Consider the following 18,268-nt stretch of genomic DNA (forward strand, 5'->3'; position numbering starts at 1 on the left):
GAGACTTCCTACTGATCTAAAGCCGCAACGTGTGTTTCATTTCAAAGGTAAACAAGTTGAAACATTATGAATCTACAGTTAACAATCGTTTAGTTTTTTTTTAACAATTCAGCCGACGCACTTAATTGAACACGAACTCTGATTAGATTAACAACAGACATGCTAATAGTAATAGTAATGTTATCTTGTTTGTTAGTGAGTGAGCATGCCAAGTTACACTCGTGTAACATTAACGTTACCAGACTTGCGTGGTAGATTGGTGGTAATGTGAGATGTGCTTTTGTTTTCATGCTAGTAATGATTATGTCATTAATGACATTATGCTGTCACTGTTGTAGTTGCAGTGCAACTGTTGCACGTCGTCTACCTATATATCTCTTTTCTAAACGTTTTTTCAGCGTGAACTACCATGGGTCGCCGCAAGTCGAAGCGAAAGCCCCCTCCCAAGAAGAAGCTGACGGGGGATCTGGACACCCAGTTTACCTGTCCATTCTGCAATCACGAAAAGTCATGTGACGTCAAAATGTATGAAACAACGCCAGCACAAAGTTATGCAAAATCATTGTTTTGTTAACAATTTCCCGAAATAATTTCCCAATTTGCCTCTGTTAACAGGGAGAGAAGCAGAAATACTGGAATTATATCATGTACAGTCTGCCTGGAGGAGTTCCAGACTCCCATCACCTGTATCCTTGTTCAGACATGAACGTGATCCTGTTGTGGGTCTTAACTTATGAGGACAGGACAGGATAACTCTAGTTAGATATGTCATAAAATGGCAAGGAAGATGGACACTTATAGGTCCAGACAGACAACTAACCATTGGTGCTTGTTATGACCCCCAACCAGAGAAGAGGTAGCAATGCGCTAATTGCATAGCAATTCTCATGGTTGAAAAGTCCTCCTTTATCCACCTTCCCCTCATTTACATTTCTCTTTCATGCAGGGTTCCCGCAGGGTCTTAAAAAGTTTCAAATGTAACTTGTTGAAAGCTGCAGGAACCCTATCATGACTGAAATGGATCACACAGGTGAAATCTATAAGGAAACATAGCTTTTAACTGGAATCACCTGGTCAGTGTATTTCACTAAGAGAGCTTGTTCCTAATGTTTTTGTACCGATACACTGTGTAAATTTACTGCAGTCGGCAATGACCAAACATATTCTTTGATTGTACTTTGGTACTTGAAAGAGTCGCCCATAATCAGTGGTGATTGTTACCAAAATCAGCTGGACATGCCTTTTAGCCGTCCTTTTGGAATGATAATAATAAGTAGGGACTCTACCAGTAAGCAATCCTAATGAACGTTTCTGTAATTATTTCCATTCTGACCAATTATTATTTTAATTTAAAGGTGCTATATAGATAACATTCACTAGATGTCACACTAGAGCACCAGCATGCCATTTATCTATCAGGTGCATTCCACGTGGGTAAATGGGAAGTAGGGAGGGGATACATTTAAACAACATTAATTTTGCACCCGCAAAAAAAAGTTTATGATAAATCAATACTTTTTTGGGGGGGAAAGCAATACTTTTATTCCGCACCTTTCTAAACCTCTGGATGTACTTTTTTTTTCTTTTTTATGATTACTCTACATAATTATTTTTTTTAAATCTATAGCACCTTTAACCATCAACTAGACCTGTTTATTTATCCTTAACCACATGCTCCTAAGACCTGTCTGAGCCTGTGGACGTGTACAGTGATTGGATAGACGCCTGTGAATCAGCCAATCAGTAGCCCTTGTCTGGGCTGGAGACCTGTCTGGGCGGGACAAGGAAGTGGCACGGACCTGAGCTCGTATGGATACAACTTACAAGAGTAGGAGTGCTGATTCAGGATCTTTTTTTCTCCTTCGGCTCTCGGGTCACTAGATGGTCAATTGGGACTTGGCCAATAATCCTAAAACAGCACTCATTTGAGAAGTGTAATACTAGATGCTCCTGTTGTCCTTCAGGATCTACCCTTTCTTTGCAAGTCTTCAGCCCCTGACTCTAGTCTTCACCCTGGGGTGTGGTCTGTTCCGTAGATTGTTCCATGCACTGTACCCCCAGCAGGCACCATCTATCCTCATTAATTAATAATAAAACACAAAATACTTGTGTCCAAAGGATAAGGATAAGCGCTTGAAGAAGTAACTCAAGCCCATTGTCAAAGAGTCTAAAATGCCTATACTATGAAACTACAAACTAAGCATGTAGATCATGGCCCATAATGACCCCCAAACAGCATTGCCAACGTCAACAGACTCATGCTCCTTTTGATGTAAGCTCTAGGTATGGACAATGCCGATGCTGTACATAACGGTACACTATTACCACGTGGCCTGTAATGACCACCACAAACCAAACGTAGGTAGGTAGGCAGTGAGAGCCTGTGTATGACCAGGGTTATCAAGCAGGCAGATCCCTCTGGTGTTTCATATGCCCACTATGATGCCTCCAGAAGGCTCAACAGTTGGTTCTGGTGTCTCATGCTGATTCAGTCCAAACTAGAGGGGCAGCGATTCAGGAATCTCATGATTCGATTAGATTTTGATTCTTGGGGTCATGATTTGATTAAAAATCGATTCTCGATTTCAATATGTGCATAGATTTGATTCTAGATTGCCGTTTTGAGTTACTTTTCTTAGTTTAAAACATAGTTTAATAGGTCTAGAATTTTGGAATTTGTGAATAGATTTAGAATCGGTAGAAGATAGAATCACGGTTCTTAATCAACAGTCAACAGTTTCCTTGCAACCTATAGCCCCTTTCGTGACTTTCGGTTTGCAAGCCTGTGGCTTTTGTGACCGGAGTCACTTGCCCACCCGCCCCGATCACCCAGTAGCGAAACGACCAAGCGTCGTCAAGGGGCTCGCGGTGTGTCAAGAATACATCAGATCTGAATTTCAAAGATACCCAGCGTACAATATGGGTCTAACACAGCTTCACGATGGGGTCTGGAAGCTCGGAGTTGCTAATAAACAGTTTAAAACATTGTTACTCGACGAGTGGTATTTACAGACCGAACGTCCATCTCCGCCGTTGGTGTCACAGCGCATGCGCACCATGCCGCGTTCACGTTACTGGGAAGAAGCGGAAGAACCAGTTTCCGACTGGGAAAAACCATTCACGTCAGCCTCCTAGTGGTAATTCCTACTAGGACATATGGGATTCTTTTATAGACCCCATATCTCCCACTTCGCGTCACGAATTGCGGAAGTATGGATGTGGGCGTTTCATCCATAGATATATATAGAGTCAAAGCGTGAAGGCTTCCTAGTTGTAGCAACGAGATGTCCTCTGGTTCTTCCGCTTCCCAGTAACGTGAACGCGGCATGGTGCGCATGCGCTGTGACACCAACGGCGGAGATGGACGTTCGGTCTGTAAATACCACTCGTCGAGTAACAATGTTTTAAACTGTTTATTAGCAACTCCGAGCTTCCAGACCCCATCGTGAAGCTGTGTTAGACCCATATTGTACGCTGGGTATCTTTGAAATTCAGATCTGATGTATTCTTGACACACCGCGAGCCCCTTGACGACGCTTGGTCGTTTCGCTACTGGGTGATCGGGGCGGGTGGGCAAGTGACTCCGGTCACAAAAGCCACAGGCTTGCAAACCGAAAGTCACGAAAGGGGCTATGCAACCTATAACTGAAATTCCAGGCTATGGTGCAGGAAAATCTAATCAAATATCATCATGTAGCCTACAAATCTGCTAGTCTATAGTGTTTCATTTAAATGTCCTTACATTGCAGGGATTGGAAAAGGCAACCTGCAAGCAAACATTACTATATTAACTTCTGATTCATATTTCTCCAGAATTGACTCATTGAATCTTCCCGAAACCCAACTTTGGGTTCCAACTGGATTTTTAAAATGTTGTTGTACATTACTGGGTGTAAACATCAGGAGCTGTTCTGTTGTGAGGGGGGTGAGTGAGGGCACATATACAGGTATTGTTAAGAGTGAACAATATGGAATGTAACGCACACCTTTTCTCTCTGACAGTCTCACGCTAGCAGCAACAGTGTTTAGCCAGAGAGGACATGTTCCGGGTTGACCCGACACAGCTGCCTGACAGACCTTACAAAGCCAGGATTGTTTTTTTTTTCTTTTTTCTTACATGGGAGTGAACCTCACCTTGGGGTTTGTATAGTAATGCAATACAGGCCAACGTAGAGCTGGGCGATAAACTGGAAATGTACCAATACTGATGTGAATCTCCTGGCCTCATTTTGCCCATATCAGTACTGAAGGTTGGGTAAATACATTCCTCCAGTGCATAGGCAGTTTGAATTCAACTGAATGTACAACAAGTTAACAACCAATCGCCCATTGAAAGGAAAACATGACGGACATGTTGACAGAGGGCCAACACATTGGAGGATGTGGTCTTTGTGTGCTGGTGTTCCAGAGGTAAATATGATGATATACTGTGATATAGATTTCAGGTCATACCACCCAGCTCTAGGCCTATGGCTACACGGATGGTGACTTTAAAACAGCCATTGTGACGTCCAGGTTGGGTGCTGAAAACTGATGCCTGTTGGTAATCATACCTATTTGTTGTACCAATATCGATTTCAGGACGTCAAAAGGTATTGAAAAGCTACATCATTTTAGATTTTAATTAAGTTTTCCTCTACGTTGTGGGCATCTTTCATTTAGGACATCAATTGAGAGTGGTCTAATGCGGATGGCATACACAAATTGCAAAACGGAAAACAAATTCTACTCTTGCTTAATTAAATGTGTTTTATTTCAACAGACCAGTAAGGAAAAGAGAATGGTTCTAGAGTTGGTCAGCACCAGCATTGGTATGACAGTACCAACAACAACCACCCAAGTTGGTCATCACTATGGCTCTTAAAATGCAGGAAAGGAGAGATATCTCCCTGTCACAGGCTAGCATTTGGTCATTCGTTGGAGAGAAGGAGGAATATGGTATAATAGTTATATGCTTAGCTGCTAAACTGATGTCAAGAAGTTGACTGTTAATCTGCTGTTTCTCTAATTCAGTGTTTCAATTTGAATAGTATGCTTGCTTTCAGGAAAACCCTTCAGATCAGTATGCAAGGAAGTGAATTTGTTGCCCACATGACCCTGCAATAGCTATTATGGTGTTTTTTCCACATGGACAAATATCAGTGTAAATCAAGTTTTTGATATAGGCTATTTTATGAATTCTTATGCAATAGTAGAGTGGGACTTTGGACAGAATGAAATTGCCAATTTCTTTTCAAATTGGTTACCCTTTATAATTAAATTATTTGTAAAGTGATAATAAATGTATTTAGATACTGTGTCCGTGTTTGCGTTAATATATATATATATATTCTTTTAACAACACAGCGAAAGATTAATTGCACTGAAGGTTCACATTTTATAATTTTGTACACATTTGTCTGATGAAAATGTAGGCTGTCTTGTCAGCCTTTTGCTCAGTGGTTCTCGGTGGGGTCCTTGAAGGAGGTTCCAGGGGTCTCTGGCAAATGGGGAATAGTTCAATTTCATTCATATTTTCTTCAGGGAGAGAATGTAGAAAAGTGACTATACTGCCCTCCCATGTTAGCCTATTTCTCTACCTACAGGCTACAGTATAGACACTTGTGGAATTCTGGATTAAATCATATGTACTAAAATCTTTCAGATGGGACCCTTGGGACAAAATCATCAAACAGTGGTCCTTGACGGGACAACGTTTGAGTACCACTGCTCTAGGTTATACATTGGTTTGATTTGACAAGGAAGTGTTAGGAATCCAGTGCCCAACACTAATATTTTGGAGAACAAGAGTGCCATCGAGTGGTAGCAAATGGTGTCGCAACCACCATATAATGACGACAATGCAAGGACCCACCGGTAGAACCCAGCAGACCTTGTAGGAGTTTCAGGGAGTCTCCAGCTAAATGAAGAATAGTTTGAATTGACTATGATTTATTTTACTAGAATGTATCACAACGAGAGAATACAGTACAAAAGAAATCTGATCATAGTTTCACACTACTGTTATATTTTTGTCCTACAATACAGTTACCGTATGCAATTCTGGACTACATCATATGTAATGTAACAAAACAAATTCCAGATGGCAGTCCCTGGAAAAAAAATTACCCAAATCGTATCTATTTTGGGGCACTCCACTTGTGTGTATCTATTTGGGCATCTTTGACCTGAAAAGGTTTTGTAACCCCTCACTTACCGTAGGCCACCAAAGACACATAGAGATAAGAGAAAGTGACACAAATAACATTACCTGCATACACTAACAAGTGACTGTTGACTCATCTACAGATCAGTGTAATATAGAATTCAGCTCAAAAGATGAATAGGTGTAAAAAGAATACACCAACATTTGTTTTTATTTTGTGTTATTCACCTATATTTATGTATGGAAAAATTGCTTTACTACAGAGTAAAATGAGCCCACAGCTCTGTACATATATTGCTAGGCCAGTAGGGGTGTAATATCCGTACCGAACCGTTTCAGTGTGTACCGTACCGAATGGCTGTGTACCGAACTAATACAACGGTATGTTAACCACTAACGACCGCCCACCGGGGGCTGTTTTTTTTTAACAATCTAATATAATTATTATTTTCTTTACAAGTCGATTATTAATTTCAATATAGAATATTCGTTGACAGCCCTACAAGTACAATTAGTTACTGCACCCTACATCACCCCTGAGTGGAACATGGAAAGCCAAACTTTCCCCCACTGTACTGAAAACCCGTACCGAATCGTGACTTCAAAGCCGAGGTATGTACAGAACCGTAGTTTTTGTGTACCGTTATACCCCTATAGGCCAGAGATACAGTCCTGAACTAGCATGCATGCTCCAGCTTTACAGAAGGGGAGGGCTACGCTTTTATTTCTGGTTACTGTTACCCTGCGAGAGTGGGAAGCTGATCGAATGAGACAATCACAGTGTAAGGATATTTAAATTACCTGCCTTATTGTAGTTCTTTCAAATTGAGTGAGTCGAGCTACAGTACGTGTCATTATGATATATAGTTCTACAAATTAGCACCTTCCACTGCCGATTTCTCTGAGCAGAAATGGCTTTGGCCAGCCACTAGAAAGAATTAATCAGTTATGCCTCAGTCTGGTAAATGAGTTTAATGTTGCTTTGCGGTAGAATTTCTCTTTAATAATGAAACATCTGTGATAGGAGGTGCACTTGATAACCCCATTTACAATGACATACCTTTATAGTTACTATATAGCTATATATACCTGAAGTGTGGCTAACAATAGCAAGCCACCCCCCCATCCCCACTCAACTCCAACCCACACATCAGACCAAAACTAAAGAAAATGTAAACAAAGTACAAATACGAAGAGGGGCACTTTTGCCTAGAGGTCACCGTCACAGATTCTACCTTTAAGTGAAAAGACTGCTGTATTCTTTGTTAGTGGCTGATTAGAAATTAGTTTGTAAAAGCAAACCTTTCAACACCACGAGACACTGAACGTGTATAAATGTCAAAGACGCTAAACGCAGCCGGTTCAAAAGTAAAGCGTCTCTCTCTGCGGCGGTTCCTCTGACGCTGTCTCCCGTGGCCACGTGTGTGACACATTTCCACAAGTCCAGCATCCATTCATCCCTACTGTGCACAGAGGACACAGCGAATCGCAAATGAAAACAGACACGCAGTGCAGCAGCGAGGCTGGGGCACCAGGCAGTGAGTGCTAATAGATTAGATGTTGAGTGCCTGCCTGAGCCCTATACCTAGGGAGCTAGTGTCCGCGCATGAGTGTGACTGTGTGTATTGTGTACGCTGATGGACCCCAGCTGGAGAGGTATTGACGACGCCTTATGAAACATGGCGGGGGGGGGGATGATTACAATGAGGAATGATTATCACTTAGCCTCCCCTGCATCTCTCCACCCCCCTCCTTTCCCTTAGTCCCTTGAATCTCTCCCTCTTTCCCTCTCTCCCTCTCCCTTCCCATTCAACACACGAGGTCAAGTGTCACTCCGTCTCCGTTGTCAAGGCTGCCAATCACCCACACAGTGAGTGCACGGCAACCGTTACCAAGGAAACAGAGGGATTCGGTTGCTAGGCACCTGGAGCTGTGCTCACAATAGTCATTTTGTTGCTTAGAAGCACACACACGCACACAAAATGCTTTACACACAAAACCCACAGAAAATGCACTGCCCAATCAACAAGTTTGCAAAATGTCTGTTGAAATTAGTATCATTACATGCAATATTAATAAATAAGCAATATTAGGACATTGTTGGAATAAGGAGATTACAAACAGGGATATTGCATTAATTTGCAAACAGATGCCAATAAATAGCTGAATCTACAAGGGAAGGTTTATTTAATTTGATTTATAATACTTTTATAAATGCTAATGTACCCAAATTTAATTTAAGACATTCTATTCCTAAAGCTTTGTTACCTCATTACTCAGTGAGCGCTGACAGAGTATTCCCCAGACTCACACCTCAACTTGATCAATCAAAGACATAAACATCCATCATTCTGACTAAAAATAGCTCCCCAAAAGATCAATCAATCCCTTATTTCCCTACTGGCAAGTGGACCCAATGAACTCACATGCAGTGTGTGTGTTTGCACACATAGATGTACACGTTTATGTATGATTTATGTATGTGTGCACCATGGGACTAATTTATCCCTTATTTCCCTATTGTGTCTATGTGTGTACGTGCGTCTGTGTGTGTACATCCCAACCATGGAAGCTAGTCAGCTGAGCGGAGTGCTGAAATGTCAGCCATGGGTGCAAGTCTCAACATGTCCTCATGTGTTACTGTCTTCTATTGCTGCTGAAGGTGTCACACTCGCACATTTTTAGAATGGGCTGTAGTTAGGGTTAGGTGGGGAGACGGTTCACAGTCACATACTGGACCAATATGGCAGCACAATCAATTGGTAAACTTACAGGATCACTTGACTGACAGTCTGTAATGGACAAACTTAGCAATTGATGCATGAGATCCAAAGACCTTTTTATGTTAAGCTCCCTGAACTAATGCCTAGGGTTTAGCTTAGTGGCTTGGAGCATGTCTCCCACCCAAGAGACTGTGCTGGTGAGTTTGAATCCAGCCCATAACACAGGAAAACTAATTTCCTTCACAGGATGAGCTGTGAACAGATAAAGAAATAAGAAAAATACAAAAATCCAGTGCCTGGATTAAATTGACACTCCTGCTCAAAACTGATTGTGTTCTTTTTTAATATATTTTTTTGTATACAAAACTCATACTTGTAATTTCCCCTGCCCCACTGACAAAAGAAAAAACACAACTCTGGATGCTAAATGGAACCCACCCAACGTGAGTTTGTATATATTGTCTCTGTCACAGTCTACTGGATGGAGCCAACCATCGGTCCGGTGGAGATGAGAAAGCTTCCACTCGACTACGCGTATTCTCAAGCAATAACATCCACATCTGTATTATCAACCCAAGAATACCCGTGGTCGAGACCGGAGCACAGGGTCATCCTCCTCCCCTTCTTCCTTCCTGATCAATCCCCTTTCTTTCTCTGTTCACCCTTTGACCTTTTTTCCAGAAGAAGACAAGGATAGGAGGAAGAGGAGGAGGTGTGTGTGTGGGGGGGGGGGGGGGACGACGACGACGACCTGTAAAACAGCACCTATGGAAAAGACAAAGAGGAGACAAGAATATATTATCCTTGAATATAAGGCAGTCAAGTTATTCTTTCATGCTCATTGTGTTTTCATGTTTAGAATGCCACGAGAAGCTGTGATTCTAATAAAGTGAGTATATAAGCTTAATGGAATAAAGACAATCACGCACACAGCAACACATACATACAATCAACGTCATCCTGTGTGCGTCTTTACCTGAGAGATGTTCCCAGTAATCAGACTCCATGGCCGGCAGCCAGTCCCCTCTACACCCCCTGGTATCAAACAAGCATTTAGCCAAACATTTGAGGGAGAGGGCAGGCTCACCAATTATCAAATAGATGTCAATGTTCATTACACTGCGCTGAGGGGAGAGACTGATTACTAAACAGATGTTCAGCTCACACCTCCCTCCCCTCTCCCTCCTCTCTTCCCTCCTTCCATTCTCTTCCCCACCCCTCTTTCTCCCTTGTTATTTTATTTTCTCTCTGTCTCCCCTTTCCAATTCCCTCTGCTCTCTCCATGGTTCTATAGCACTACCTTTCTCTCTTTTTCTCTCAACTCATCCCATGGAGAATAAGCCTGACTCTCCCATGTCCACACTTGCCAATTAGAGAGGCAGTAGATGTCAATCAGGAGCTGAGGAGAAAGAGAGGGAGAGAGAGAAATAGAGAGAAATATAGGGTGGGAAAGGGGGATGGGAGGAGGGGGAAATGCATCAGCACCACAGACAGCTCCCTGTGGAAAACTCAGGCTATAGTTTACAAACATGAGTTCGTTCTTTCTCTCTCTCTCTCTCTCTCTCTCTCTCTCTCTCTCTCTCTCTCCCCCTCTCTCTCACACACACACACACTTAACCTTACTCTCTCCTCTCACTTCCTTATTTCTCTCCAATTTATCTTTCTCTCCTCTCGCCTCTATAGAGATAATCATGTTTAAACATACACGTTCATCCAGTTTAAAGATCCTACATTGTTCTCTGTAACCTTGTGCTTGTCATTTACACAGCCTGAGCACAGCTCTAATACCCCAACGCCATGCAAATCTGACACGAAACAAAATGCCTGTCTGCCGCTGTCAAATCTCTCAGCCTCGCTTGTCCGTAATGTTGTCCACTTCCTTTCTGATTGCCGATGACAGGAAGCGCCGAAACTTGCTCCATCGGCTCGCGTCAGGAAGACCTTGACACCTGTCTCCCTCATTACCTATCCTCCCCTCGTTTTTCTCTCCTCATCTCTCTCCTCCACCTCTTCCTCCACATCTTCCTCCACCTCTTCCTCCATGTCTGGGCAGCTGCTGCCGACAACTCAGCTGGACACATCTCCTCTCCTCTCCTCTCCTCTTCTCACAGGCATCTGTGAAGAAATGTAGATGTCATAGATCTGGCGTAACACACCCTTTTAACGTATATCCTTTTTCAGAAAGTATATAATTTTAACAACATGTATACTGGCTTGATATCGACTGTGTGTCAATGGAATACCACCTAATTTGAAGAAAGTGTGTGTGTGTGTGTGTGTGACTGTGTGTGTATGTGTGTGTCTGCAAAGCGTTGAATGTCTTGAAAGTAATGTAGGCCTAAAGACAATTATGAGCGATCTTTGTTTAATATTTCTGTTCAATCTCTAGTAGATAGAAGTGTTTCAGAATAGGATACATGACATATTGAATACAGTGACAAGTGCCATATTGGCTCTAGAAGGAGCCAACCTAATGACAGACCGGAGACAAACCGGACACTCGACTTGCACATTACTGCTTAATTGCTTGGAAATAAAGGGCGCTGCTATGAAGATGTTTATGCGTATGCCTGCAACAGCAAATCTTTCAAGTCATTTGGTCAGTTAGTCACTGCTCAGACATAAAAAGAGATAGCCTGATGATGACTAATACCACAAATTCAGTCTTCAATGTAATTTTTTTTGAATATCTGCCTTTGGAGAAACTTTTGGTGGAAGAACTTAACCAGAGATACTGTAGTTTTGAGAATTGTAGTGGGCCTAACTAAATACATAGGCAACAGTTGGCCTACTAGCCCAGATACCAGACAACTATAGAGACCACTGTACATTTGCAGATAGCCAGCACCTGTGTCCTACGTGACAGGAGTGGATATTAGGCTTTCTTTGTTTGTAAATACATCCGGTTCCACTGACAAGGAGAACCCAGTTCGGAGTGGCTAACGTGAATTTAATCGTTACCCTCGCCTATGCTCATTATATTGTATTAGTCATCTTTATCTAATAGCATGGGATGGATGCAGAAATTCGGGTTGATTTTGGTCTCTGTGTAGTAGTTACATGTTCCTCATTAAGTAATTTGAGACTTTGAGGATGCCGTGCCATACGCCACTGACATTCAGTTAATCTCGTGCCGTGCAAACATTTACAGGTCGCCGCTATATCTTAAATATATATTAACTTCAGAGATTACCACCCAAAACCTCATAATAATATGCCAGTATACAGTAGCGTGTAAAGAACGTGGAGCTGGAGTGGTAAAAGCCTAAGAAACGATGCACTCTATACTGTATGCTATTCACCTTTTTTTTTTCATTGTAATTAACAGCGATTGAATATAACTCACCGTTTTTACTTTCCACCGTTGTCTCTGGTTTCTTGAGTAAATCGGTCCATAACCCACGGACGGCTATCCATGCTATACTGTAATAAGAATAGGCAATACGGTGCCGGGGAAACGCCCCCCATTCCCATTTTCTCTCGCGCGCTTCTTTTTGCTTGTGACAACCACACAACCACTCCTTGTTTTTTTCCCTACGAAAGCCAGAGGGATGTATATGGTTGCTACAGCAGCAGCATCCCATGCATTTGAACTGCAACCTCTCACCTCGCCTCTCTCTCTCCCGGCCTCTCTTCTGAATCATCTCCTCCCATCCACCCACCCATCCGATCCATCCATCCATCCATCCCCGTCCCCACAGAAAGAGCACGCCCTCCTCATGCACGACTCCTTGTTGCTCAACGCGCCTAGCATACTATTCCACGAATCCACACAGCAATCTTTTATTCAAGCATATTCTTTTTACTGCTTTTTTCAGCTTAGCCTGGTGCAGTCAACATATCGCTTAGAACTAGGGTGACCAGATGCAAAAAGTCCAAAAGTGGGACAACAGTAAGATTTTGGTGGGACAAAGTGGGACAACAGTACGATTTTGGTGGGACAAAGTGGGACAGATAGATAATGTAATTTTTTTTATTAGAATAACTGCCATGGTCTTCACTGAATAGATTTAAATCAAAGGTTAAAGGTTAAATAAAAATAAATACAAATTAAATACCACCTAACATCTGTTTTAAATATTCAAACGTCATCACTTGACAGGAATGTCTTGTGTTTGATATTCCCTGTTAACACAGAACTAGGGAAAACAGTGTAGTATAATACAAAAATAATAATACAAATAAATTGTGTTTCTATATTAGAATAACTGCCATGGTCTTCACCGAATAGATTTAAATCAAAGGTTAAAGGTTACCACAGTCGGCTGACCTGTATGAATGGGAGTGTTGTACTGTGTGATAGACACTTGTTATCTCAGCTGCAGTGACCTTGTCCGTCTGGCTATCATTGTTTGGTTTAAAAAGAAACGTATCCATAGATCTGGATGTTTCTTTTTGGTGAGCCACTTTCAAGTGAGACTGTGGCGCTTCAAGTTGTATTCTCCTCCATGCGCAATTGAAAACGAACTATGACACAAAACACAGAAAGCCTGCTGCGGATTGCCTGCCATCTGCCTCACCCAGTCATGTGTCGTTTGCCAGTCTTGGTTGTAACTGCAGGTCCGTTTCTTTTTACTGCTTTCCATCTTGAACTAGTTCGCTTGTAATGTTGTTGTGTTTTTTTTGACCAATCAGATTTGCGATATGAGGTAGCGTCACGACTCAGTCTCAGTCACGTCACAAGCAGGCAAGCAGCACGCTAAAGTACTATAACCAATCAGAGCAATGTGTGTGGACAAGAGGCGGGTTGCTACGTTTACTGTCTGTAGGGAGGGGCTTTTAGACGCATGTTTTTTTTGGCTTCGAAAAGAGGGACATCCTCTCAATATGAGGGACGCAGGACATTTGGTCAAATGGTGGGACAGTACAACCAAAAGGGGGACACCTGGTCACCCTACTTAGAACTGACTGACTGAGGCAAAATGTTGAATATCTTGGAAACAGACTGAAAATCAGCTAAACTTACTGTACTCCGGTCCCATAAAGCCACTTTTTACCATGTCAATTATGTTGTATGTTCACATTATTGAAGAGTTTGATCTGTAGATGGAACATGAGGAAGTCACAATAAACAAGAATAGCCTATAGGTGTGTTCTACTCAGTGTTTACACACATGACCAACATAATCACAAATTTTTTTAAATAAAAACTTTTAGTCACAAAATGCACCAACTATAATCAAAAACTCATATTTACAAATAGTCTTTGCACAGTTTGTGTAGTTGTCTTTCTGTAACCGTCTGTATTTTGTTACGTTCTGGACACCGACTGAGGTCGGTGACCACCCACATTCCTGGCATATGTCACTGGGCTTGTCACCTGTCCTTTCCCTGTCAATTAGTGCTGTCACTTAGGGGTGGTTCCTGATTGGCTGTCACGGGGGTGTGTGTGGAATGTTGGTATTTGGTGTCTATGTAACCTACCTGTCTTCTGCTTGTTCATTGTCAGGTCTTCACTAATTGCGTTCGGGGATAACGCGGACGGTTCAACTCTGGACCTCCAATAAGCTCCTATTTACCTTATTCCTGCCTGTGCTATTTAGCACTTGTCTCTCTTAGAATTTACTCTGTGTTCTTACTATTAAAGTCGAACCTGTTCAAGAGTAAACACTCTCCGTCTCTGTGATTGCCTTCACCCATTGGAATTCACCTACCTCCATTCCTGACAGAAGACCTGACCATCAGAATTCCATGGAGGCCATCATGGAGATGCTCCAGGCGCAGGGAGCGGCCCAGACACGGATGGAAGAACATCAACAGCTGGTCAGCGCCGAGTTAGTCCGACTCAACGGGATCGTCGGCTCATCCCAAGCGGTGGCGCAGTCGGCGTTGGCCACAGCCCGACAAGCCCAAGAAGGAGTGGCTGGAGTTCAGTCGGCGACGGGAGAAGCAGCGGTCCACGCAGAGGAGAGTCGGGGGGTGTTCGGGGTCCAGGAACGGTCCCACGAGCCACGACTGCAGGCGCCCGCTCGCTATGATGGATCACCGGATGGTTGTCGGTAGGCCTGCCACGATAACACATTTTGCTGGGCGATTAATTGCCCCCGAAAATATCGCGATAAGCGATATTATTGCGACCGGTTAGAGAATTTTTTTTTGAGAAATTTATTTCCCAAAACTTTTATTTTGAAGCCCACCGCTCCGTCTTTTCCGGTTTTAGACTTTTATTTTGAAGCCCACCGACCGGAGCGGAAGTATTGTTGTTATTATCCTAGCAGCATCTCGTCCGGTTCTGTGTTTTTGAGCTAATGATAAAACAAATGTTGAGATTGTTGGTGAGCAACTAACTTTAGGTTAGTTTTAACGTTAGCTACTAACGTTAGATGCAGCTACTACAGGCAATCAACGATGAGGAGGAAGCGTCAAAGCCGTATAGAATAGAATAGCCCTGTGGTGCGTAGGCACGGGAGCGCAACTCGATTACCTGTTATAATAAATGTATTCATGTTTAACTTGTCCCCGTGTCCAGTCCTTTGACTAGTCCCACCCGTTCATTGTAAACAATGATGCATGTAATTGTATTAACGTTATTCTGTGTTGTAGCTATGCTATACGTTGTATTTCGTCTAATGTTGTTGGCATTGAATGAGCATCAACACTAGATCTTTAATCTTTATTTAGCAGTCCAGTTTCTCCGGGCAGTAGTGAGTAACTACTTGGGTCTAAAAATAGCTAACGTTACACTACAAAGAACGCTATTTGGTTAAAAGGAGCAACACTATTGAGAAATGTAGTTAAGCTATATGTGGCGTTGCTAGTGCCCCACGGAGCTCCCGTGCTGTGCTCTGTAGTAAGGCCAGCGGCCCCCCACACGGAGTGACTGACGAGGGGTACTGGACTGGTTCCGCCTCATTAAAACAAACGCGCAAATAGCAATTAATCGCGCCCGTCAAAATCATTGCATTCATTTTAATTATCGCGGCAATTAATCAATTTATTGCTTATCGCGGCAGGCCTAGTTGTCGGGAATTCATCACCCAGTGTCTACTCGTTTTCCGGCTGCAACCACGATCATTTCCATCGGAGACAGCACAGGTAGCGTATATTATCACACTGCTCACCGGTCAAGCTCTCTCCTGGGCTATGGCGGAATTAGAGGCGGGAGCGATAATCTGCAACAGTCTGGACGCCTTTACCTGGGAGTTGAGAAGAGTATTCGATACTTCCCGGGTACTCTCGATCTTCGAGGCTGGCGGTCGTCTTCTCGACTGCCGGCAGGGCCTCCGCACGGTCGCAGCTTACGCTATCAATTTTCGGATCTTGGCTCGGGAGACAGCTTGGGCGGAGAACGTCTGCGTGGTTCTGTTCGTCAGGGGACTCTCAGCGCGGATGCGAGATGCGCTCTCCGCGCATGAGATCCCAGAGCAGCTGGAAGTGCTGATCAACACCGCCATCAAGATGGACAATCGGCACCAGGAGAGGGAGAAGGAGCGTGTCAACAACACCCAGGTATGTTTTCCTTCTTCTCCTGGTGTTGATACTTGCATGCATTATACGAGTGGGCCACTGGGTGATGAATCCATGCAGCTTGGAGCGCTGTCGCTCTCGGACGACGAGAGGCAGCGCTTCATCAAAGAGCGACGCTGCTTCCGGTGCGGTCGCACCGGTCACCGCTTCGGCAGCTGTCGGGTCCAGGCTGTATCGGCTCGGCGCCAGTCGGGAATAGAAGGTGCGCCGTCAGGCTTCGAGAAAGCGCCAGCAAGTGGGCTCATTCCTGCCAAACCCACTGATTCACGAAAAATTTTTGAGGTGGCGATCAACTGTGGGGGTGACATTAGGGGAACTAAGGCTCTCATTGATTCAGGGGCGGCGGGCAATTTTATTCACGTGGGATTGGTGAAGGAGTGGGGAACCCCAGTGGAGGATTTAGGGGTTCCCTTACCGGTTTACGCCCTGGACGGTCGGCCCCTGGGCAGTGGGAGCGTCACCCAGCGCACGGTTCCTTTACACATCCGGGTGGCGGGTGGGGAGTGGGAATGGGTTAAATTTTTTGTCATCTTTTCCCCCTATTCTGTCATGGTGTTGGGTCATCCCTGGTTGTCGTCATGTGTTCATATCATTAATTGGAGCACGGGCGAACTCTCAACGGCGGCCGACGTCAAGTCGATCGTCAGCGGGAGTTTGCCCAAACCCTTGTCTTCCCCCCCCTCTTCCCTTTTGTCTCCTCCCTCTTTCTCCAGGATAGTGGGGAGGGTGGCAGATTCTGATCTACCCTCTAATCCCGATTTGATAGGGGTGCCTGAGATCTATTGGGACCTGGCGGACGTTTTTAGCAAGACGCGTGCTAAAGCACTTCCGCCTCATAGATCATACGACTGTCCCATTAATCTTCTACCCGGTACCTCCCCACCTCACGGGCGAATGTTCTCTCTCTCACGCCCCGAAACCTTGGCCATGAACACCTACATAGAGGAGACATTGCTTGCAGGGCACATACGCCCGTCCACTTCCCCTGCCGGCGCTGGCTTCTTCTTTGTTGATAAGAAAGATGGGGATCAGCGCCCATGCATTGATTATAGGGGATTGAATGACGTTAGCATCAAGAACCGATATCCTTTACCTCTCATGGACACGACCTTTGAGTGCTTACAGGGGGCACAGGTCTTTTCTAAACTTGACTTACGTAATGCATACAATCTGGTCAGGATTAGAGAGGGAGACGAGTGGAAGACTGCATTTAACACACCCAATGGGCACTATGAGTATTTGGTCATGCCCTTTGGTTTGGCTAATGCTCCGGCAGTCTTCCAAGCCCTGGTTAACGACGTGCTGCGAGACTTGATTGGGGTGTCGGTGTTTGTCTACTTAGATGATATCCTGATTTTTTCTCGCGATATGGTGCAACACCAAATGCACGTTCGGGAGGTGCTAGACCGTCTCCTCAAGCATCAACTATTCGTTAAGGCTGAGAAGTGTGTGTTTCACACGAACACGTGTCCTTCCTGGGCTTTGTGTTGACGAAGGGCGATCTGCGCATGGATCCAGCCAAGGTGAGTGCAGTTTTGGACTGGCCACGGCCTTCGTCGCTCAAGGGGTTACAACGGTTTTTGGGCTTTGCAAATTTTTACAGGCGCTTTATTCGCAACTTTAGTGCCTTAGCCAATCCATTAACAGCTCTCACTAAGGCCTCTCTCCCTGGCTTTGAATGGTCGCCTAGGGCTGAGTCGGCCTTCTGCGATCTTAAACGCCGTTTTACATCCGCTCCTGTATTGATCCGCCATTTACATTTACATTTAGTCATTTAGCTGACGCTTTTATCCAAAGCGACTTACATGTTCTGTACGACAAGCCATCAGGAAGGGCACAACTCTATCAGCTGAGCAACAATGTTCATCAAAGTGTTGAGTGCTACAGTGTAGGTTAGTTTATTAGGACAAGTGCATGAGAGTAAGGTTAGTTA

At 43.9% G+C, this 18,268-nt stretch overlaps 1 protein-coding gene across 1 annotated transcript; it reads left to right on the forward strand.

Moving 5' to 3' along the window:
• Positions 1-1,820, forward strand: LOC311232672 (transcription elongation factor 1 homolog). Its single transcript, XM_084319540.1, has 4 exons — positions 1-47; positions 399-525; positions 616-686; positions 1,683-1,820. Exons 2-4 carry the CDS (start codon positions 410-412, stop codon positions 1,745-1,747), a joined length of 252 nt encoding a protein of 83 aa, XP_084175666.1. The 5' UTR covers positions 1-47; positions 399-409; the 3' UTR covers positions 1,748-1,820.
• The last annotated feature ends 16,448 nt before the right edge of the window (positions 1,821-18,268 follow it).

The sequence above is a fragment of the Notolepis coatsorum genome (genome assembly GCF_963971535.1).
Source record: "Notolepis coatsorum genome assembly, chromosome: 7".
Lineage (NCBI taxonomy): Eukaryota > Metazoa > Chordata > Actinopteri > Aulopiformes > Paralepididae > Notolepis > Notolepis coatsorum.